At 40.5% G+C, this 24881-nt stretch overlaps 1 protein-coding gene across 1 annotated transcript; it reads left to right on the forward strand.

Moving 5' to 3' along the window:
* Positions 1–7865: 7865 nt before the first annotated feature.
* Positions 7866–11094, forward strand: LOC147898750 (ENTH/VHS protein). The gene is made up of 2 exons (XM_087379828.1): positions 7866–8370; positions 8491–11094. The coding sequence occupies exons 1-2, from the start codon at positions 8110–8112 to the stop codon at positions 10351–10353; spliced, it is 2124 nt and encodes a 707-aa protein (XP_087235954.1). The 5' UTR covers positions 7866–8109; the 3' UTR covers positions 10354–11094.
* Positions 11095–24881: the final 13787 nt, after the last annotated feature.

Consider the following 24881-nt stretch of genomic DNA (forward strand, 5'->3'; position numbering starts at 1 on the left):
TTATAATGTTTGGGACATATTTTCAACAAGTATTCAATCTTGTAACACTTGGAGCCTTTTTTCAATGAGTGGTCCTTGATAGCCTTGGATCTCAAGTGCAGTTAGGGGCTTTAAAATTGTGGCCTACGTCTACTTTGAAACAAGGTGATGAGAGGCAAAAGTGTCTCGTATTGATGTAGATTTGCATGTGAGGAGAGTGTACCTTAGTGTGCAAGTGAAGACACCTATAAGTGAATGAAATGTTTTTTGTGGAATGACATCCGAATGTTGAGTGGTTATGATGGAGGACCAAAGTTTGACGGATGTATGCTTTCCATAAATCATCCATAATGACTTAGCGGATTGTCTAGTGGATTAAGTGCAACATATGCTTATTTGTGTGGGAGGTAGTCTAAACATTTTATGTTAGTGCAAACATTTGGTGCTTGCATCTCATTGGCCATACTCATGAGCATGCTCAAGATGGGTGGTGACGTGGAAGGTTGTAAAAGTCTTGTTGCAAATCCTCCTAGCAATATACAATCTCTAGTGGATTATTTACAATAAATGATGTAACACAACCATCTTGCAAACTCACAGGTCTTCATCAAATTGAAGTAGCTCTAAATGCTTTACAAATCAGGTCCACGACTAATACCGCATGCTGGTAATGAGTTGGACCCCTTCAAGGATTTTGTTTCAAGAAAATAGCTTGATATAAATAAGGTTCATGAGGGAGCAGTAGAATTGGTTGGTTCTCAAATAATACAAAGAGCATGGAGGCCCTTGAATATATAGACTAGGAAGCCAACCATGCTTTTTGGCATTCCCACAAAAAGCTAGGGCTTTTAGCCAAGATTGGTTGACTTGATTGGAAAAGCAAAGGCTTTTCCTAGAAGTTGGGGGCCCTTATCAGTTGTGGTTGCTTTTGCACTTGAGGGCCCTTCCTTTAGATTGATTGCTCCATTTTAATGTGCTTTTCTCCTTAAATCGTCGATGATAGCACTCTCTAGTCCCAACACGTTTCCCTTGTTAATGGTTTGCCAATGCATGCATTCTTGTGCTCTTGACTAATTTTAGTACTTTGTGGTGTCCCAACCATGCAAGTAAATAAAATGTTAACTTTCTCTAGTTGACTAAATGAATCCTCTTTGATCGAAGTCAAGTATTACTCTTCATTTCTTGGGATAATTGTAATCCCATGACATCCCCTTGGCTTCTAATCAGTTAACCCCAACTGAAAAGCCTCTTTATACAATTGCAAGATTTGTGGATACTCTTAGAAAAACTCCTCATCCACCCACTTGGCTTCTAGTATTGAGTAATTCTTAAACTTCATGTGGACGACCTTGCCTTCGAGCCCATTCTTTTCTGTCTGATACGGAATTTGCTCGTGTTGGAGGATCTCTTCCACCTTTGGTGGCTCTGTCAAAATTGCAGTGGTATGCAGCCTCATTGATTGGCTCGAAGGTCTAGAAAGGTCCATAATATTTTGTGGAAAACTTTGGAGACACCTTCTCTTTGCCCATCATCTTCTTGAGCCGTGCTTTCTCGAACTTGAGTGACATCAAATCTCCTCCATTTCTCTTCTATGCTTCTGCATCCCTCTTATGCTTTGCTCTGGATCTTTCTATTGCTATCCGTGGTTGTACAAAAGCTATATCCAAGTCTCTTATGTATTGGTCAACTGCAAATATCTCATCTTTGGTCCTCGAGATGGGTGGTAAATTTACATTGCCACCAACCACTTTGGTGGTGTTGTAGGCAAACACCATTCAATCAATTCTTGAGAGGACCATGCAACAGGGGGAAGGGACCACCCCCAGCCATGGAACGTAGCATCACGGAAGGAAACCTTACTTCTCCCATTTTTATTTTTGCTCATCCACGTAGCATTTTAAAATATCAAGCACTTTGGATTTAGCAATCTCACTCTAACCATCCGTTTAAGGGTGAAAAGAAGATAAAATTCAAACTTTGTGCCCATATTATCAAAGAATGCTCTCCAAATAGGGTTTGTCCAAATAACACACACATGCACACGTGCGCACGTGCACGTGTGTGCGTGCTCTCTTGCACACACACGCACACAATTTCCCTTCCTCCCTTGAAAGGTTGGCAAATAGCTACCCATTTGACCAATCCTCATCCCCTTTCACATGCAATTTTTTCCCAAGACAAATAGTCTTCAACAACAAGGACATGGAATTTGAGAGCTCCATTATTCTCTTTGCATGCATATCCATGGATACCACCCTTCTAGGACTTAGGCTAGGGACTGGATGCTTGAGGCCTTTCCTTTAGACTTCTCTTCGCACCTTTCAAACATTTGTTAGATACGGTGAGGCTTCTTCCAAGTGGCTTTTGATTCCCTTGGAGTTGCAACTATGGTACTTCAAGATAGTCCTTTGGCACTCAACGTTAGGTTGATCTTCCTCTTGCCTTTCTCAATAGTGTTCAACCTGATGGAGGAGGATATGCAATTCACTTCCTTATTAATCCAATTCCTCAGGTTTATTGTCATCTCAGATGTTCCCTCTCTCCTTGGGTTGAGTTGGATCTCCATCGCGCAGGCAATCAGGGGTGATGTGGTCTCAAGGGTTAGAGTCATTATTGTTGACCCTAATATATCCGATGACCACATTGTGCTTCAACGATAAATGACCCTTTTTTTTGCAGCATCAGAGTTGAGATTTCAAGCTAAGGTGTTGGATTTCTAGACTCTTTGTGCACTTTACTAGAGTTTATTTGCCCTCGATAGAGATAGTTGTGAGAATAGATGGTAGCCTTGGATTCAATTCTAGGAAATTAGGAGATCTCTTCTCCTGATCTTAGCTCCCATCTTCCCATCAGTAGCACCTAACTCGTTTCATCGCACGATAGGTCCTCCATCTTGATCTCGTAGGCCTAAGTTTGTCCCTAGCTCTTTTGCCAACCTCTCACAAGTAGGGGTTCTACAAGCTTTGTCTCCATTTCATCTGTTTCAAATTGGTTCTTTTCCACATTTAGCCAATTATGAATACTTGACAAAGTTCATCATTTGCGGACACGTCTCCTTTAGTTCATGTTGGTAGAGCATCAACCTCCATTGGTTTAGGATCCTTTCCATAGTGGATTCTTTTCCACATTTGGCAATTATGAAACCTTCACATTGTCGACACGTCTCCTTTAGTTCATGTTGGTAGAGCATCGACTTCCATTGGTTTGGGATCCTTTCCCTAGTGTATTTCTTGCCCTCACTCCCCTATGCTACTCCATTGAGGGGAGTTGCTTCCATCACACTAGGCGAAAGCTATTCCCCTCTATTTCCTCCAACCAGTGAGGATTGTTAGCTGGAAATTAGGGGCTCAGTGGTGTTGCTCATCAATACCAAAGGCAATTAATTAATAATCATCTTCATTAGATGTTATTGGAGGTGTATTGACATTCTCTTTATCTATGAGCACAAGTTGGATGGCAAAGACTGTAGAAATTTAGTTACCTTTCAATCCATACTTTTTGGTCTTCTACCTTTGCCACTAGAAGAATTTCAATTTTAGACCCCCACGCCCCCCCCCCCCCCCCCCCCCCAAAAAAAAGTTATTGAACACAACATCATTACTCCATCTAGAGCACAATTTTACTATTGATTGGTGATGTAAGTTTGGACTTCTCAACCTTTAAGTCCCCGAAAATAGAGGAGAACATATCTTGCTTTGGAAGGGACTACTATACTGGTTCCCCATTGTAGACTGTTGGATTATTGGCTATGAATTCAACATGGTGGAGTTGCCCTCATATGAAAAATAGGGAAGATAAGGAGGCCTTCACTCTCTTGAGAGAGCCACTTAGAATGCTTTCTTGGTTTAGTTTAGTGGGACAGGCTCTTAGACATGTGATGTTTTTCATGCTATTCCTTCATCGCTAATATTCTAGGATCACTAGACTTTTGTTGATGATTGGGCATTGGATAGAGGCAACATATTTCCATTGTCTCCACTTTAGATCACTCTTTGGTGGTCTTGATGGGTTTATTCCATGTATTACGATAGAGAAACTGTTTCTCAAATAGCTGAATTTCGCAACATTTTACAGTTAGATCTTGATGTCGTCATGTGTATTGCTTCAAAGTTTTATGCCTCCCTTCTTACTATAGACCTTGACAGTCCTACTAGTGGAGATGATGCCAAGCAAAGGGTTTTAAGTTATTCTAGAACTGAAGACAAGCATAAGAGGAATCTACTCAATGCATCTTTCACCAATTTGGAACTTTGGACTACTCTTCTCACGTTCACAAGGGGAAGTATCCTTGTTGAGATGGCATTTGGGACTTTGGTGATATGCCCGATTCACTTAAATAGGGTCTCACTCATCTGATCCAAAAGGGGGGTATAGAATTTTGGTTACCAAATGAATTCTCTTTACTTTCTGGGCACTACATATAAGGAGTACAACAGAGCCGCTTTTGACTAGATCTTATTCACGGTATGCAGAGTAGTTTTGTGCATTGCCAAAACATTTTTGATAATATGTTTCTATTTTGGGAGGCTCAAAGAGGGCTATATAGTGCCCAACATTTGGCCATTCTCCTTGTGGATTTTGAGAAAGCTTATGGCAAAGTAGACTAGGTTTTTTGAACGACACCTTGCTAAGAGTGGGTTCGATGGGTCAATAGATGCTAGAGCTAGGATGGCTTGGGAGACATTGATTCTCCCCAAATAGGAAAGGGGCGTTAATATTATTGATTCATACAGTGCAGGGATTTGCTTTGTAAGTTTTTTGTTAGGGGGCTTTTGCCAAGATAGGAGCCTTGGTAAGATTTATTTATTGGGTCATGTATCCCCTCCTCTGGTGGTGATTGGATGGACATAAGTAGGTGGATATTTTCACTTGCCTCAAGATGCCTTCTCATCCTAAAAGGTTGGGTGGCCTTAGGGATTCTCTTTGAAGGATCCTCCTTCCTCATAGGACAAGATTGATAGGATGTGGGATGAGATGATTCTTAATGATCATGGTAGAAACCTAGCCTAGGTGTTTTTGGTTACATGTAGCAATCCAGTTGGAAGAGAGTGCCCACTCCCTTAGAGGGTACCAATGAAAAGAAAAGTTCAAATCAAGAAGCAGAAGGATAATTTAGCAGTTTGATGCAACCTTATTACCTCTGACTAGTCATTATAGATGAGAGATGGCATGGTAGCATTAGGTGGATTGGGGCTTTCTTGAGGATAGGTATCCCATTTCAAGTCATTGGGGTTGCGGCACTAACTTCTCTCCAGTGAGGATAACATCTTTGTGGCATTCGAAGCTTATGACTAACTAAGCCACCTGTGTAGATGTAGGGTGTCAATTTTGCTACTTGTGCAAATGCAGAGCATGATCTTAGAGCTTGCAGATTAGTGGTTTGAGTTGCTCCTATATATAGTTGTTCGTGTCTTTCTACCGATGGATTATGAGTGGCTACATGTGTTTGGTCATCTTGTTGGGCCACTGCATTGTATAGTTATTTTTTTAGGTGTTTTGTCATGCAATACTAGAAAAACATTTCCTTTAAAGTATTTTGCACTAGTTGAAATTAAGAAAAATAAGCTAAGATTTCACTATCTCTTTAGAATACTGGGTAAGATTTGGGAACTTGGTGTAAATACTAGCAAACGATAAGTGTTGAGTTGCTAAAATTGATTGACTTGGAGGTTGGTCTTTGGTTGGAAAAAGGGTTTATGGATATCGTGTATTTAATACTATTTACTTGTTAAGTGTTTTTGTGTTGGGTCACTGCATTGTATAGTTTTTTTTATAGGCGTTCTATCATGCAATACTAGAAAAACATTGCCTTTAAAGTATTTTGCACCGGTTGAAATTAAGAAAAATAAGCTAAGATTTCACCGTGTCTTTAAAATACTGGGTAAGATTTGGGAACTTGGTGTAAAAACTAGCAAACGATAAGTTTAGAGGTGCTAAAATCGATTGACTTGGAGGTTAGAGTCTTTGGTTGGAAAAAGGGTTTATGGATAGCATGTATTTAATACTATTTTCTTGTTAAGTGTTGTTGTGTTTCTATGTTTGGATTGCCTTAGTTGATCTTTTTGTGTTTCTTCAACTCCTTTATGTATTTTGCCCTAGAGGAATCAAAGAGATCCTTGAATTTCAAATGTTTAGCACTTACCAACTTGGCCATTGGATGACGAGGTCAACTAACTTAAAAAGAGCAACGGTAATGAAAAAGCATAAGACATCTTCTCCATTGGTTAAAAAGATGATGATGCTAAGAATGATGTCACTCTAGCAGAGTGATAATCACAAGGATGAGAGTGTGTCCAAGGTACAATAGTAATAGATACAAACAAGCAAGGCTCAAAATCTGAGTAAATACTTTTTGGTGGTTTGTCTCATGTAAATTGTTGTCAATGAAAATTCAAGCTTTCCATTCCAAACAAGAGCACAAGACTAGAATAGCCTTATGAAGAGAAACATGTTCTTCGGCTCCTATAGTGTTGCCTTTCACAGCATCACAAGGGCTTTTCAAAATAGGCCTTTGGAAATTATGCAGAGGAAATGCGCCACCTCTTTCCCCACAACCCACGTGGTTAAACTATACTACATACATTTTTGAATTTATATCTACACTCTTGTATACACTAACCGCCGTTCTAATTTAATTTTTTCTAGGTGCATGAGTAATGTGAGATTCAAAGTGTTGCCCTTGAAAGTGTTGGGCAACTACACATATGCCCATGGAAGCAAGGGTAAAAAAAAGGGTAAACGTACCACTATTTATCAAGAGGCAAAGCACTGACAGTTCAAGCGGTTTGGGCGTTTGCCCACTTGAGTTGGTTGCCTGTGTTCGATTTCCTCGAGAAGCTTTTGTACTACGGTTTGGGTGTTTGCCCACTTGAGCTGGCTGCTCGTGTGTTCGATTTCCTCGAGAAGCATCTCTGTTGCGTGTAAGTGTAGGCCACAAGCAATTGGCCCCTCGTAGTCGGGCATGGGTGTCTCTATGTGGAAAAGCAAAGAGGTTAAAAAAAGAGCCAAAGTTGTATTCAAAGTTTTTTTTGGGGGGCCGTTGTACTGAAATTGAAAGTGCCAATAGCGCCCCCATACGGGGTGGTCAAGATAGAGCGCCCCATGTGGGGTGACCAAGATAAAATCCTGAGTTGCCCGACCAAGATAGAATCCTGAGTTGCACTGGGGCTTTGAAATTGGATGTGCCGACAACGCCCCCATATAGGGTGACCAAGATAGGATCCGGGGCATGAAATTGGAAGCGCTCGAGCGCCTATGCCATGACCAAGATAGAATCCTGAGGTGCCCAAGGGCTTCATCACACATACTCACCTACACCTTTTGTATTCAAAAGTTCAAAAGCATTTTCTTGCAGGGTCAATTGGCTTCGCTCTAAATAATGTAAGGTTTGTGAGCTTCAGCCAAGTTGAAAATTCATTCCTAGATCTGTTAAGGTCATGGGTTGGTGGAGATGCAATCTCCACTGATGGATTGAGCCCTCTTAGAGTGCCTTCTTTTGAGCCTTGAAAATTGAAGGTACCACCAAGATCGAACCGGGATGAAATTATGAAAGGCCATAAAAATTTATACTCTTACTGGGATTTATAATGAAAATATGTAAATCCTGGCCCTTAAAATTAGAGGCAACCCTTCAATTCCAATCGGGATTTTTCAATTTCAACCGGGAATTTTATATGTTGAACCGGGTTTGGTAAGCACTGCTCTCAAAAACCGGTAGCCGAACCTGGCACATGGCGACCACTCCTCCCCACTTCCCTTGATGACTGGAAAGGGCCATGTGATGGCCTTCCTGACCGGAGTTGGCTCGGCCTAACTGGCCGATCGCCGGGATCATGTGGTTGGATTCCTCTAAGGAAAGGCGTCCCCATGGCCCTTCCCTTCCCTACTCGATAGAGGTAAGTTGGATATTGAGTTCCTCTTTCCTCTCAATCGATTCACGGGAAGGCGGTCTTTTGGAAATTGGGGATTCTTGGTAGCGACAGTCCACAGAGAAAATTGTTTTGCTTCGCATGGATGAATTTGCGTTCGTGGATTGAGTGTTCCGAAGGAGGATTTGAATGTCGAGAATAGAATTTTGCTATCAAAAATCAGCATTTAGTCTCTCGGAACGAGGATTTCAGTGCAATTACAATGGGCAGGACGCGGAAGTTCGCCCCTGCACATGACGCTTCGAGTGCTTTTCACTCCGCATCTGCTAACCAAAATTTGCGCGACGCAAACACTCCTTCGCAGCACCTCGCTTTCTTGATCGATTCGGCCACTATATCCCCTTCCAATGAGTTGGACCTTGGCCTCATCAAGTCTATCAAGCAGATTGTTCGGATTTCTGATGCAAACCTACGCGTTGCTTATGATTTGCTGATGGAAAAATTAAAACAGAACCACGCTCAGGTATTTTCGTTTCGTTATCGGAATCGATTTTGCTTGCGGCGGATGTTCTCTCTTCTGTTCGTTTGAAGTATCCACATGGATGTTATGATTACTCAATATTTAATATGTGTCTCTGCTCAGGTCCGATACCTTGCTCTGTTGGTCGTGGATGAGCTATTTACCAGATCGAAACTTTTTCGAAGCCTTGTGGTACACGATTTTGAGACATTTATGCTTAATTGTGTTGGATATCGGACTGAATACCCTTTGCCTCCTCCAGCAAATCGTGCTACCCTTTTAAAAGCAAAGAGTATGGAGATATTGGAAAAATGGGATGATGTGTTTGGGCCGCATTATAAGCCTCTCAGATTGGGATACGAGTACCTTAAAAATACTTTACAGTTACAGTTTCCTAATTTGAGACAGGCTGCTGCTCAGGCAGAGCAGCGACGAAGGGAGAGAGAGGCAAGGTCAATTGCTTTGACACAAAAGAAATATAATACTTTAAAAGAAGACTTTCCAGGTCTTTCTGGGGACATTCAATCTACTTTGAAGCAACTGGATGAGTGTTTTGAAATTCTCACTGGCGCTAATAAATACATAAATTCTGCCTTTCACACAGGAGGTAGTGACGTAGGAGCGACTAAGAGTGAGATTGACACAAATGACAACAGTTTTGAAGACTACAGTACAAACAGCCTTCGTCACATTTTGGAGCAAGCGGGGTCTAAACCATCAGTACCATGCGAAACTCATGATAACAAGCCTGTTTTTGATACTGTCCGTGACCTTTGCAGACTTGTTGTGAGTCAGCATATTCCTGCTACTCAAGGATGGATGTCCATTTTGATGAGGATAGAGACAGAGGATAGAGAGTCTCATGGCTTGTTGCTCAGACGTGTCATTGATCTTCGTAATGAGTTGTCTTTGGCAAAGGGTAAATGTGCTGAACTTGGAATAGATGTTCAAGAAAGCAAGGCAGAGGATGATGAAAATGCTGTTGATGATATTATCTGGGAAGTTGGAGAGGTTGACAATGGATTTGCTTCCAGGCAGGAAGTGCCCACGCCTGAGCGGATCTCAATGGGAACGGAGAATTCAGATACTGCACGAAAACAATCTGCATTACCTCAGAAGGCTTTTAACTGTGATCGGAAGGGGGCAGTTGGGCAGGAGAGTGGTTCTGTTAGGGATCACCTTCTTCAGGAAGCCCCTGTTCTACCATGGGGCTCTTTTCTAGACAGATGGGGAACAGAACATGCAGTTCCAGTCAATCAAAGAGGTTTGCTCCTTGAAAGCCATTGGGGAAAAGTGGACTATGATGCACTGCTTCCAGCTGATAAGGTCACGGAGATGAACATGCGCGCTTCCTATTATGCATCAACTCAGTTAGAGATCCCACCATGCTTAGCACCACTGAAAAATGGAGGATTGTGTCAGAGACGGGATCTTCGGGTCTGTCCTTTGCATGGTCCAGTAATACCACGAGACTGCCATGGCAATCCCATCCTCAAAGCAGCAGAAAGCAGCAGTCCTACTGTACAGTCAGCATCTCAAGGCAGTAAGACTAGTGAACTTGACAGCACCTTGGACAGACCCAACACCGATGAACGAGTGAAAGCACTCGCTGCAAAAGCTGTAGCTAATGTTAGAAATAGCGATGACAGAGGGTCACACATGCGAAGGGACAAAAAAGTGCAGGCTAAGAGAGACAGAGAGCATAACGCTGCAGTCTTGCGTGATGCTGCTCTTGCAAACACCTCTCAAGGGCTTGGAGAGGCTCTTGGGGAAGACTTGGAAAGATTGGAGGGCCAAAGGACAGGGTCTAGACAGCAAAGCAAGAGGGCCAAGGCTTCCTTGAAGGCTATGCTGCAACATAAGCCCACAGCAAAAGATAGACTTGCTGATAGGCTGCTCAGTGTTCGAGTTAGGGATGCAACAGTCCGGCAGCTTACGCAAGAGGAGGAGTCTTCATATAGAGAGGCTTTTTCCAACCAATGGTGAATTGATAGCTCAAAAGTTGTATCTTTGAGCTCCACGTTAGTGGTTACCAGAGCAACATGAATGTACAATCAAACCCTCCAGGAAGGCTAGTAGTGGTTATCAGATCACATTGATTATCAAACCCTCCACGAAGGCTGGTAGTACTTAAGGGGAAGAGCATGCACTCCTCTTGAAGACTGGAGGCCCGAGGAAGCATGCATGAACGTGTACAACCATGGATTGAAACTGGGAATGCATTTCATTCGGAGTTTCTGTTGGGAATGCATTTCATTCCCTCTTTCTTTGCTGGAAGCCTGTATGGCATTTGGTAATCCTTCATTTATTGAACTGTGTGATCTGCTAGAAGGAATTTATCCTCCTGGCTTTCATTGTTCTGCCCTTTATTGGATTGCTTGATGCTTCCATCCTTTAACTGCCTTCCCTGGTGCACTGGGCTTCCCTTGCGAACCAAGGTGATGGGCCATAAGAGGCGTGTAAGGCACGAGACTCTAAAGGCTCTTAAGTTTTGGATGCATAAGCGGTGTTAGTTATGTTTTTATATCTTATTTTTCCAAGGGGGGAGTACACTTAAATCACATATTCACGAGACATGTATATGCACTCATGGAAACATAACCATCTTTGATCACAACCACACAAATTGGGAACTGAACATGGATGCGCATCAAGACATCACCAGCAATGGAGAGGCTTTGCAATGATGGGGATGCCATGGAGAGAGAAGGTAGAGCTAGGGAGACTAAGGGCATAAGCACATCAATGTATGAGCAGTGTGCATGTTTACAAAGATTGGAAGTTTTGACTATGCAAGGTATGAAATGCTTTGATTTGTGGTCTTATAACTGTAAATACAACTTACCGACATCAATACCTTACTTCCCCTCCAAATCCCTCCAACCCAGTCCCCTACCCCCACACACTACAAAAAACTAACCCCCTCCACACAAAAAAAGAATGAGGAAAAAAAATCTCTATTTTTTTGCATCTGGTAAATACAACTTACCAACATCAATACCTTACTTCCCCTCCAACCCTGTTCCCTACCCCTACACAAAAAACTACCTCCCTTCTCAGAAAAAAAATTAGGAAAAAACATTGTTTTTTCCATGCCTCTTATGCGTAAGAGGCGTACCACAACGCCCCCTTATGGTCAGGATCTCTGTTGCAGTGCTTTGCATTGTTTGCCCTCTAATCCCTTGAACTGGCCTTGAAGAAGTGTGCACCTTCAAATTTCAATTGGGTTGTACTGTTGCAACCAGAACTCTTAACTCTAAACTTGAAGCGGCTGTTGCAGCAACCCAGACTAACTATCTCAAGCCAAGTACCCTGTAATGAAAGGGGAAACTATGTTAAGTTTATAGGGATGTTGGGGTCACCTCCCCACCCCTGAGCCATAATGAGAAGTGATGCATAAGGAGGTAAATGCACTAGCAAGCTCAAGGGCCAGAAAATTTACTACATTTTGACGGAGTAGCCATGGGCCTATATATAGGGCCAAAGGGCTGGGCAAAGGCCAGCAAAAGCAGCGGCAAAGAGTGGGGTGCTGGGCTATATTATACACCTGGCCCCAGCGGCTGCAGCAGCAGGTCAGAGCAGAAGACAAACCTTACAACAGGTAGGATGGTCTGTAGGGTCAGATTGGCCAGATTGAGGGGTTCCATCCCTTGTAAATAGGCCCATTCATAGGCAGTCTAGGCAGGTCATTCTGCCATCTGCAGCAGCTCAGTATGCAAGAGTGTTTGGCCTTTCAGGTGGAGCCACAAAGAAGCAAATCTACGCGCATGTACAAGAGCCATATTGTGGTGCATAGAAGGTGAGCAGGAGGACTCATCTTGTAGCTACTGAAGCCTGCAGGAAGGCATGTGGCATTGAGGAAGAGTTTTCCTCAGAAGGTAGCACATGGAGTCAGTTTTGATGTCTTACCACAGTGATGTTGTGTGTTGTAGTTGATTCTCTACATCAATATATATTATTTGGCTATATCTTGTGTATTCTCTCTCTAGAGGTGGAGTGTTACTTAGCATGCACATGGAGTGAGTTGGTTTTGATGTGACATTGTGTGATCTCAATCTCTCTCTTTCTGCTGACAGCAAGCAGCTCTCTTCTTTGACAAAGTTAGTGGCGGACATTTAGCTAGAGGGGGCTAAATAGGAAGCCTCCATTCCATTGTACTCACGTATTCAACCTCCTCTCTCTCTCTCTCTCTCTCTCTCTCTCTTCATTCCCTCCCTCCCTCATTCTCTTTTGCTACTTTGTTTCCTTTTTTCCCGGTCTTCTCTTCTTTATACCCCCAACATTATTTTGGCATGCATTGAAGGAACACCCTCTGTACTAAAGTGTACATGTTGCTGCATTTCAGTTCAACATAAACAAAAATTGTATATCTTGTAAATCTTGTGTTCTTGTCCCCTTCTATCTTTCCATTTTTAGGTTCTTGTGTCTCATTGCTTGGGTCAACTGGGAGTCCCCTGCTTGTCAGCACTTGTTGTCTTAGGATCGTCCTTGGCAGTTGCTGTTGTGAGGCTGTCCTTGACCATACCATGTGAATTACGAGCAAAGTTTGTGGAACCTGGGGCTGAGGTTGAAGGACTCCTCAAGGGCATCTTGGTGTAGGCCATCAAATTGATCATACTTGTTACATTACAGTTTTATGTAAACGGGTTGGTTGACAAAGGATGTCAAAAAGGCCATAGTGTAGTACATAAATGTAATCATGTGATGTAAGGATTTAGTGTGGTTTGGTTTAGTTATGCAGGTTAATCCAATGATTAAAGATGTCATCGTGGGTCCTTGGTGTGAGTTGCAAAAGCAATGGATGCCCCCAAGACCAACATGTGGTCTAACGTGTGGCACCCATGTTGGCAAGTTGCCAAAATTAGAGAAGGGGGTGGATCTAGGGTCAAGGGTCACTAAGGGTTTTATAGGCTTGTAGAACTGTTAGTAGTCTTGAGAATGACTTGTACATAAGAGGAACCTTTGACCATTTGGGTTAGCCTACATAACTCAACCGAACTGTTACATCACATAGTTATATATATGTACAAGTCTAAGAGTTTATACTAAAGATATAAACTAGATTCTAGAGGAAATATTGAGTTGTATTATAAACAAGGGCTCTGGGCCCAAGTACCAGTAGCCAATGGCTACTGCTATCCTACTTGTGTACATATGGATACACCTTTCAACCTAGCGCAATGTGCAGAATACACTGTTGATGACTTCTTTAGGCTTTGGCTTGAAAGTCTTGAAGTCATGCTGTCTAGAGGAAGGTGAGGGACTCTGTAGTCTCGTATACACCACACAACCACCTCACAATTTCATACATAGATTGCATATTCTTTTGTACCTACATGTTGGCCCCTAGACCCTAGACAGTTCCTCACTTGGAATCTTGCCAAGTATCCTCTTTATGCCCTTTCCCATTATGCCTCTTTTGTGAACCCTCTATAGGACTCACATTATTATGTCCATCAATTGTCCCCATGCAATTTCTTGTGAACAATAGCATAGCATTTTCATGAGTGATCTCTCTGATGATCTTTCTCAATCGATCCATCGGAGATCATGCCACATTCTTATTGAAATGTAGCATTCCTTCCCTCTTTACGAATCAACGTCCTTGATGATAAAGTTTGAGAAGTTTCTCCATACCTAGTAAATAGATTCCCATGTAGCCTCAAATAAAGAAGTCCATGCCTAGCAATTAGCACGCTAGGTATCATTCAGTTTTGAACTAGCATTCTCTTTGGTCCAAGATTCCTGCTCGCTTCCATGCTGCATCATCCTCTCATTCCTATCGCACAACAATTCCATCAATTAGAGAAACAACTTATTGTAAGAATCACTTGGAGCCTTATGGTAATTCTAGTCTATATGCTACTTTGCCTATCCTTCTCAGAATTAAATACGGCCCACAATATCAGGGTGATAACTTAACACATTGTCATGAGGACTTAGTCAATGAAGGAATTTTGAGAAAAATTCTCTCTCCATCAAATTCTCTAAAAGTTCTATTTCATCTGCATAAGTTTTTGACCTTTTCATGGCTTGATGGATGTTAGCCAGAGCTAACATCTCCCACATCTAGGTTATGTAATCCATGATTGCCAGGTACTTTTTAACGAATTGCAACAGGAGTTGGATTAGCTACATAAATTTAACTCAAAAGTACTCATTTGTGTTCTTTATCGTTATAGGCAAATCTAGTAAGGGCAACCATTTGTTCTATGTACTTCACCTTCTGAAACATATGCTCTCCACATATCCTTAAGAGTGTGGTTGACTCACTCTTACGATGTGTCTCCACTAGTTCATCTTGTATCTCTATCTGATATTATAGATTTTGGTAATCCATGCAAATGAAATGAGGTACTAATAAACAAATCCACCACTTGTGGAGCACTAATTGATTTTCATCATAATAAACTGAGCCATCTTGGAAGTTGGTAAGATGGTCAACCACCACAAGAATGAAATCATCTTCTTCTTCTCTTTATGGCATAACAACTATAAAATTCATGGAAATGCTCTCCCATCTACATGATGGTATTTCCAAGGTGGCTTCAGGCGCTTTGCCTTAATTACTTGATAAAAGAGACATCGTGTAACAGATTCATAAATATATTTCTTATTTTTTGCAGAACAAAATCATATTTTATGAGCTCATATGCCTTCTCGACATCTAGATGTCATGTACATGGTCTATTAGGGCTAGATCATGATCAAGTGTAGCCATTTTTAGTGAAGTTCAGGGATTATACTACATACCGATAACTTGCTCGATCCATAACTGACAAACTTGGTGTTTAAACTAAGGTATGCATTCCAAACTTGAATATAAGACCACATTAGTATGGAATTTCCTTCTTAAATGAGATCATTAAACCATTGCAAATGTATTTTCCATGTGAAGTATGTATTGTAGATTGTATAGGATATAACAAAGTGTGTGCAAAATTTTTAAAAGTTTATCTCATACATACATGCAAGCATGTTCATTCAAAAGTGCAATACTTGAGCTTTCTCACAACTAAAGAGACAACTAATTGACAATATGATGTTGCACTGCACATTTGAGGACACACTCCATAACTTTTTATAGTTTTGTTTGTAGCTATAGAGATTTGAAAAAGACTCCATAGTGGTCTTAGAACATTTATCTTTCGTGATATTCATAGCTCAATTCACCCTAAAATAGATGTAATAGAAAATATTGAATCAATACTTGTGAAATTCTCTTTAAATAAATCCAATAATATTTGCATTGCCTTCTTTTCCATGCACTTCCTTGACATGGTCTTCGAACATAATAAAGAATTCTGCATTTCATTGCCCATAGCATCAAACCTACAAGCTTGCCATTTTTTATTCCCCCCCCTAATATTTTAGGCTTCATAGTAGTAGTTCATTGAGAATTCCAATTTGGTGACATATATGGTTGGAGGCTCGAGGAACATGGCCACCGGTTTTATCCAAAACTTTACATCCCTCATGCTCGCTTTTGTCCTTGGTCTGGTTCTTCCCTCATTCCCTCAGTCTTCATGCTGCTATTGTTTTCCCTTTTGAGCATGCTCTTCGATTTGTTTGGTACCACTTTCCCCTCCATGGTATCCTTACTTCTCTCCGTGTTCCTATTGCTCCCCCCTAGCATGGTGCACTTCAGTTTGGATTTGGTGCAACCACGAGGTGCGCCTCAATCATTTCTTCATGTGGGTTGTTGTCTTCTAATGCTTTCTCTCTTCACAAGCTATCCCGTTTCTAATCTTGGTTCTCTTTCCTTAAACTAACTGTCTAATCATACGATGTAGCTTGTCATAGATTACAAGAGAATCAAATAGGGGCTACAAGAGAGGAAAGTTCAAAACCCCATCAAGGTACACAAAGGAGGTCAACAGGGGAGGATATGGGTGGTACAATATCCAAATGGCAATGGATTACATGTTTGTGGAGGGAGAACAAAATGCATTTTCATTGAATAATATTTATTTTAAAATTTTTACATCACTTGGATTGCAAATAAATAAGGTAATAGGTTCCAAGCTAAGATGTAAGAAGGATTTAAGATTTGGAGTGACCTATGCATAGTAGTAGTAATGGAGGAATCAAGGATTGCTTTTGGAGCTCTTTTTGCACTCCATCAAGTGCAATTTCTTCCTCCTCCTCCCGCCTAAAAACAAATGTGAAAAGCCCATGAGATTGATAAATTTATATTAATATCTTTAAATAAAATCCTTATTAAAGAAATAGTAAATTCAAAGAGAGAAATTTCAAACTAGTACATAATGTCATGGTCTTTTTCATGCGAGCTAAAGACAACCCTTTTTAAAAGAAAATCTCTCTCTTTCTCTTGCAAATTCTCTTTTCCATGTTCCACAATTTTAGGGTCTTAGATGCTCAAATTGAGAAACAACCAAAAGGAAGACAAAGGAATCAAAGGGAAGAACAAAACAAGTTGAGAAATTAACCACGCCTAGTCGAGTTATTTCTAAACCCTTTTCTCAAATCTCTATAAGTTTTTCTAAATTAAATTATTGATGATTGCCCTAATTTTTCCTATAATCTAACGGAAGTCCTCCCTTATGGAGGGAAAGCTAAATACAATATTTGGCGTGACAAATGGTATCTAATAACCACATTGTCTTTACATGCGTGACATTGAAACACATCACCCTTTTGGTCACCTGACCTGGTTCCCCAATTCATTCCAAGTAAATCTTCAAGAGCATTTTCATCTACATGCTTGCAGGACCACATAGTTTTTGTTCTATGCATATGTATATTCTGAAATAAAGAAGCAAAAATGTGCAGAGGCATAAACCAAGATAACCTTGCCCATTTGGATCCAAATGTAAACTTCATGGCCATGCCCACATCCTTTGCAATCTTGTCCTTGTACGATTGCAATGTCCTCGAGTCCACATTGCTGCAATCCGTGTATTGAAGTTGTGGTGGTGCAATGGTTTGCAGACGGCCATAGCTTGATGATGTCATTGGAGTGATGTATGTTGCATTATACCAATACACATTCTTCATTCACAAGGAGGCCAACTTCTCCCCGACATGCATTTGCTTACCTAAATCCTCATGAACTGCAGTGAACTTGCCTATGAATGATTCAACTGGTTCCCACTCCTTGAGGTCCGAAGGGAAAACATCTACCACCATGAATAAGAGCTCTTAGAAACCAAACACAAAATTTCCAAATGGACTCATTACACTTACAAGTGAAAAAGGTATATGGATAGAAAGGCTCACAATGTCATGGTATCCTAGATTGATTGAATGATGGAGGAAGCTGCATATCTTTTCCCATGTAAACATGTTTCACTTTTGCGAGCCATCCTTTCTTCCCAAACTTGAACTTCAAGATGCGCCCCTTCCACTCATGCAAGATGCCTCTCTTGCTCTTGGGAAGCTTATGTGGACCTTTGGCCAATCCTTTCATCACTATCCAATCATTTAAGCTGTAGGTGCAAGGGATCCACTCATCCAATGCATTTCTGGTGTTGTGGAAGACACAAGAGGTCACAGCATTGCATGGTCTTGTAACCTTTCTCCTCACCATGCTTGCAGAGGTTGCAACAGCAAGAATGGGACTCCTACACAAGGCAATGCAGCTCCAACAAAGGCACAAAAGAGGGAGAAGGAGAGGGATAGAGCAGCAGCAATACAAGCACAGGAGAGGGAGAAGGAGAGGGATAGAGCAGCTCCAACAGAGGCACAAAAGAGGGAGAAGGAGAGGGACAGAGCAGCAGCAACAACAGAGGCACAGGAGAGGGAGAAGGAGAGGGACAGAGCAACAGCAACAACAGAGGCACAGGAGGGGGAGAAGGAGAGGGACAGAGCAGCTCCAACAGAGGCACAGGAGAGGGGGGGAGAGAGAGAGAGAGAGAGAGAGAGAGAGAGAGAGAGAGAGAGAGAGAGGAGCTGCAGCAAGCAGGGAAGGGGAAGAGGGAAAATGCGTGGGATTTGGTTCAAATCTGAGTGATTTGGTAGGCTAGACCAGAGCAATGGGGGGCAGAGGCCCTAGAAAGAGGGAAGGGAGAAGAAAACTTTTCCATTTGGGCCCTACCATCCCATTGAATGCAGTTTTGGGCTCATGTGGGGGAGGTGCACCTGGTAGGAGGGTCAAACGTGGGTTAAGAGGGGGGGATGGTTTGGGTGGTCCCTAGTGTAAGGGGAGAAACCAATAGGGGCTCTTTGCAGGCATGCCCACCCTCCACCTCAACATACCATTGCCCCACACCTTCTAGCACTCTCATTGGTACACCTCAAATCACTCTCTAATCCCTTGAAATTAGGAAACACTAATTGGAGGCCCTTTTGAGAACCCAATTCTCCCCTAATGCATGATGCCCCGCCATCCAAGGTCGATAAGATTTGCTAGTGTAAATATCTTATGATGTTGTGACATCAATAACAAGTGGAGGTGTGCTTTGAAGCCTACAGTCCCACAATCTAAGGTTCTTATTCTAACTCGTCCTTGTTGTGGATGGATGCAAGGGAGTGGAGCTCCTTCAATATCATTCGGTATTTATAATTTACAAATTTTCAATCCTTTCGTATAAAGATTATCTTGTCACGTATTGTCTTGATTGATAAGTCTAAGATGGATAATGTTTGTATTAAAAATGCACACACACACACACATAATACACATATATGCATACCCACACACTTTTAAAATTATAAGATTTATCAATTTGTAATTTAGCCCATAGACTCTATAGGTGCTAATGATTAAATACAGTCTTAAAAATCAATGAAAGATTGCTTTATATTATTTGTAAGGTTTATCCATACATCTTACAATGCCTCATGGCTAAATGTGGAAACATTAAGGATAAAGGAAACCATATATTATTAATCTCTAATCTTTGGGACAAAAAGATGGACTCCGGCCATCATGTCTCTATTATCTCTAGATATGTGGGGGCAACAAGTCTTACAAAGAATGTTCGTCTCATCCCTTTATCTAACTTTGCAATTATCAAGTCTAAAATATAGGCTTGGGGAGGGATTGATGTTGCCAACTGCATTTCTTCTCTAAGAGACTGCATGGTCCACCCCTCTTCCAATTCCAACATTAGATTCGGATGTCCTTGTCAAGAAATGAATGCCTCAATAACCGGGCTGTGAGTCCCATCATGCAAATCATCATCCATCACTTCCAATTGCAGGTTTTTCCATCTAAACCTTCTATATGTGAAAGACATGCAAATATTTTGCCTTCCAATGAAATACCTCAAAAAATTAATATCTGTCAATAAGAGTAGCCTATAACATTTTCCTTTTTTATACAAGCAAGAATTGCTAGATATACTTACCAAAATGTCACATCTGAAGTGTTTCAGTCAACATTGTATTATGAAATCTTCACTATGGCATGTTCTTGTTGTCCATCCATTGTCAAATAATTCACACAACCAATCTAGTTCTAAACTCTTGCAATTTTATGTTATCTTTATTTTCCTCAATCGTTTATAGTTAGCAAAGAAATCAACAAAGCATGAGAATGGAAGAAAGCCACTCAGCCTAGGATTTCGTCCACTAGTAGTTGGCTTCATAGCACTTCTCACATTATTAAGCATTCTACTACTATATGATTCATTGATCTCTGTGCTAGGAAGGGGCCGCTATGGAGCATGAGAAGTTGAAAGGTTGGTTGAGGAGAAGAGGTAGGGAAGGCAAAAAATAAAAAACTACATGAGACATGTAAATCAATAGCATCATCACACTTCACTAGATGTAGAGAATGTAGACGTTGAGCTCAAGGCCATGGTAGTGCATCTTGATCTCAAAGAGCAAACAGAAGACCCTTTACAAATATCTTTGCAACTTTCATAATACACTAAATTGAAAAAGAAGACATGATAGATCAATTACAAAAGAACAACCTATAAATGAGAGCAGCGGTAATGGTAGAGAGCTATAGGAAAGCTTGAGAGACAAGCAAAGTGGTCAAAGCATGACGAGCTTCAAAACTAAAATAAAAGGATATGTAGAAAAGAATTGTCACCCTTGAGTTGAATGTGAACTATGGAATTTCTTAATATTTGTTAGTATACTCATTGCTCAATGCATTTTAAAAGATAGTGGAATATAGAGTAGGCTCAATACCTTGACAATGTTGATTATTGTTCAAGTAACTAGCTCAATTTCATAGTGTTTTGTAGTGAATTTTAAAAAGTAAGATGTAGTATATATTTATCAACCTTGAGCTGAATGCTGAATCTAAAATATGACATTTATGAATATTATAGAACAAAGTAGAGTACATTCCTTGCTACAAAATTTATATGCATAAATTAATCGTTGCTCTCTTAATGCACTCAGTTCGACAAATTCTAGTCATTACAATCGGCTCAGTCCTCCAAGATTCCAACATACTTTACGATGTGGTCATGGGTTTCTATATGAATTTTGAAGACCCTCTTACCCTTCTTTCCCAAGACACAATTGCATTTAAAATTCAATAGTTCTAGCTAAATAATAGTAACAAATGAAAGTAGGGTATTATGTAACAGTCTCCATCTATGGCCTTTCTTGGATGTTTTTTGGTACCGGATCTCACTTATCTATGATACATGTAGCCTATCTTGAGGTGATGTCTATAAAGATCTCACTTATGATATCACATCCGTCATGTTCCCCCTTGTTATGGTTGGACCCAACGAAATTCCAAATCATGTTTAAACCTATTAGGGGTTTCAATCTTGAAACAAAGTAGAATCCACTAGCTTGAGAGAATGCACCATTTGATCACACCCAACATTGTTTTGTTGTTTCCTATAGTTGGGGGTCATCTTTGGTTAACCAATCCTAGTGCAATAGCAAAACATGATGGACAAACAAGGTGTCATGTTCCCTATCATCCCCTGGGGAGTTCACTAAATTATATGTAAGATAGCATGTGCATTCAATAGAAGGGGATCCACATAAAAAAATTTAAGATCATGGATCTTACTCTCATGAAGGACTATGCATAGTATGATACCCATTGAACACACACACAATGCTAGAAGTATACTGATGCATATGGAACTTCTTCTCAAATATGCGTCCATAAAGTACAAGCAAATCACTCATCAAACAATTAGCAGATTTTTGTAACCACAAACACCCATGCATTATTCATGGTCAAAAAAAGCAAAAATAACCCATTCTATTGAATGCATGATTGTTAGATGGTCTTGCACTTCATGCAAGCTTTCCTCTCAATAACCTTCATGGATATCCTTTCTTGATAAGTGCTTCACACACTACCCCATTCAACACGATGTGACCTCCCACCTAACAGTTGTAAATATTTCATCATGCTAAGTAAAAGACCACCGCTTTTACATAACAGTCATAGAAATTTAGTCTATGATGAGTACATCTAGGTACTTCCTGCTCCTCCAACATTAGATACAATCTCTTGGAATTTTCTTATGTCATTCTCTAGAAAGTAGTTAGGGTATGGACTCTTCATACACAACATAAAATATTGAAGACACTTGAACTTCAAACCACATTCTCTCTTGCTTCACTTATTTGCATACACACCATTGTAAAGATTTATTTCTCTAGCATATTGGCTTTCTAAAGTAAGAAGCATAAATTCTTTGTCTTCTTGATCAACTAAAATGCCAATATGGCATATTCTTGCTCTAGTAATTGTGCTATATAGCATTCTAACAATGACATTTAAAACATCACTACTTGGTGGTTCATCATTGAAAAGAGCTAGAGATTATCCCATATCAAATCATTAGAGAGGAAATTATCATATGAAACTCCCTTGTACTCCACAAGATTTCTAGATTTTGAGCTAATATCCACTTTAAATTGAAATCCTTTGTTCAATTTTCTTGATCTTCTTATTTGGTGCTCACTCACCACCTTCACTACGTACGTTGACACCTATTGTGGGATTTTTCTTCTCATGGTTATATTAACATTCTCAGACCTATGTTCCAGTATTTTCATCCACTTTGGTGCCCATGCCTTTTTCTCTGTTGTGGGCAAAGCTACTATTTGCTTCACAATACTTATGTCAATATTACATTGACTAATTGAGATGCTTTTTCCTATCAAGAAATACTTGATTGCAGTGCATCACACTTCATTTGTACATTGATGCACTCATCCATGCAATGGTCTTTTTCTTTCCCAAAAACCATTCTTTTTGTAGATGCTTCTCCTCTTCCATCATTACATACATATCTAGTAGGTACTTTTAGCCTCCAAACCCTTACACTCACCTCTTTTTCCTTAGCCTTGGTCTTTTGTGTAAGAAATGATAGGCTTCATATGTTAGAGTCTCTCCGCTCACATGCAATGTAGACATTTACACTATTTAGCCAAACACTTCATTAGAATGAAAAAGAATACTTGTGTAATACTGATACATATCCCTCACCACCTTGAAGCTCGTAACCACCTCTATTCTTTGTTTTTTCCCTGGTACAAGTGCATTCAAGCAAGGAAACAAATCTTCAACCTTTTTTGCCTTTACTTTTGTGGCCATTCTCTTCAAAGTGAGGCTATGGGAGAACCAAATGTCTTCCATATAATCCTTTATTTCTTTAGAATCTCTGAGGTAGAGATGACCTCATGCATTGCAACAGTATCATGATCCAATATTTTAGATTCAATCAAATATTTTATTGGATTCTTAAAGATACATAGCATTGCACGGCAGTGAGATGGAATTAAGGTATCCTTTTCAATGGTATCTCCGCATCAATTCTCCCAATCATAAGTGCTTCTCTAGAGAGAATATTGCAAGCATAAGAGGAATGTTGTCCATATTTAGGGTCAAATGTGCATTCAAGTAAGAACTTTCTCTTTGCCTCCCTAAAATATTTCTCAAAATCTATCCCTATAGGATTTCCCTGGTTGATAGTTTAAAATTTTTTCCAAAGGAATTTGGAGAGTTGTATTTCAAAATTTGTAGGCCCATCAAACATGATTGGATTGTCAAAAATATTTTCTCTATCCTCTATAAACATGATAGGATGGTACATGGCATTTGACAAAATAGGTTTGTTTCCATCTACCAAATCCTCAAATATTTATGTTGCATAAGATATATCAAGCATCCTACAATTAGTAAAGATGTTCAGTGTCCCCACATTAGTGATATCCATAGAATAGGACTTTTGTCCCCAAATATATCCTTTGTCATTATTTGTGATTGCCTCGTCCACTCATATGCTTATATTTTTTATTACAGTCATCTCATCATTCTCTTCTTCTACTTCTTGATCTTCCTTTTGTACTTTCTCTTGTGCTTCCCTTTGTCCTTTCCTAGTTGAGAGACATCTTTGTCTAAAAAGAATGGTTGGAACTATAGATCTTCTAGTACTAGCCTTTTGCATTTCATGATGTGGTTTCCTTATGAGGGGTTCTAGCATCTTTGCTTTGTCACTCACATGCACTCAATTTGGGGATTTTATGATTAATTTTAATTTTTAGGGTTTTGATATATATTTAAGGGGTAAGAGCCCTTTTTACATCACATTCTCACTTTCACATTTAGAGAGCCATAGAAACTCCCGTCCTCAGAAGTTACTCCCTCCATCAACTGCTATTTGCCATGGATTCAGCTAGGATTATGTTCCATGACTTCATCTCACGAACTGCATTTGTAGATTGTGAGGAAGAGCTATTTTTAGTGTTTGATAGGACTTTAGATGTCCTAGGCACATATATGCGAGCCAAGGATGACTTCTTAGATCTCATCCTTTACATGCAAGATAATTTCTCAAATTTTGCCTATACGCTTGACCACTCTTCAAAGAGATGGGTTTCAATAGATTACATAAAGTATCTGTTCGTAGAGGAACCCAAGTTTGTAAAGCACTTGGCCCGCTTTTGTGACAACCTTACAGACGAAGGGTTTAGGACAATTGAAGTTCAAGACATCCTAGACACAGGGATCACAGGAAATACAGGCACCAAATTCCTTTCATGGGAGATGACATTCATCTTCCTTCTCCAAGAAGGAAATTTAGAGGAAGCAACCTCATCGTCTAGCACCCCCTCTAGTAGAACTGCTGATCTGGTTATCCCTAGACTAGACTCGGACATCTACATGGAAGAGAGTCTTGATGATCCAACAGAGGAGATGGAAGCAGCTCAAGCATTGAGCCTACTTCAAGAGCCCCCAGTAGAGCAAGAATCTGCATCGGAGACCGCTGACCCAAACTCTAAATTATGGTTCTTGTCCCACCCTCATCATCGATGGAGAAGAGTACGTATTTCTCCATGACATAGAGATTCTTTTTGGACTACGAGAGGATGAGGCACTCGGAGTCCTATCGGGGTTCGATATTGACACAAGTGTCAAAGATCCCGGGGTGTTAGGTACCGAAGACCAGACAATGGAAGACTTTCTCTTGATGATGCTGGTTTCAATGAGGGATGTAGACATGTCTGTATACGATGCACAACCCTCTCATGCAAAAGCTTCCACCTCCAACATAGGTCAGGAAAAAGCGTCCACCTCCCAAATGGAACATCACATAGCACCTGGTTCCATC

Source organism: Dipteris shenzhenensis, chromosome 9 (assembly GCF_047967505.1).
Source record: "Dipteris shenzhenensis isolate YYH24624 ecotype China chromosome 9, Dip_SZ_1.0, whole genome shotgun sequence".
Classification (NCBI taxonomy): Eukaryota; Viridiplantae; Streptophyta; class Polypodiopsida; order Gleicheniales; family Dipteridaceae; genus Dipteris; species Dipteris shenzhenensis.

Excerpts from the sequence above, each read along its gene's own strand:
- LOC147898750 (XM_087379828.1), top strand. The coding sequence starts at position 8,110 with ATGGGCAGGACGCGGAAGTTCGCCCCTGCACATGACGCTTCGAGTGCT. Across the intron at positions 8,371-8,490 it reads TAAAACAGAACCACGCTCAG|GTCCGATACCTTGCTCTGTT; the intron begins GTATTTTCGTTT and ends GTCTCTGCTCAG.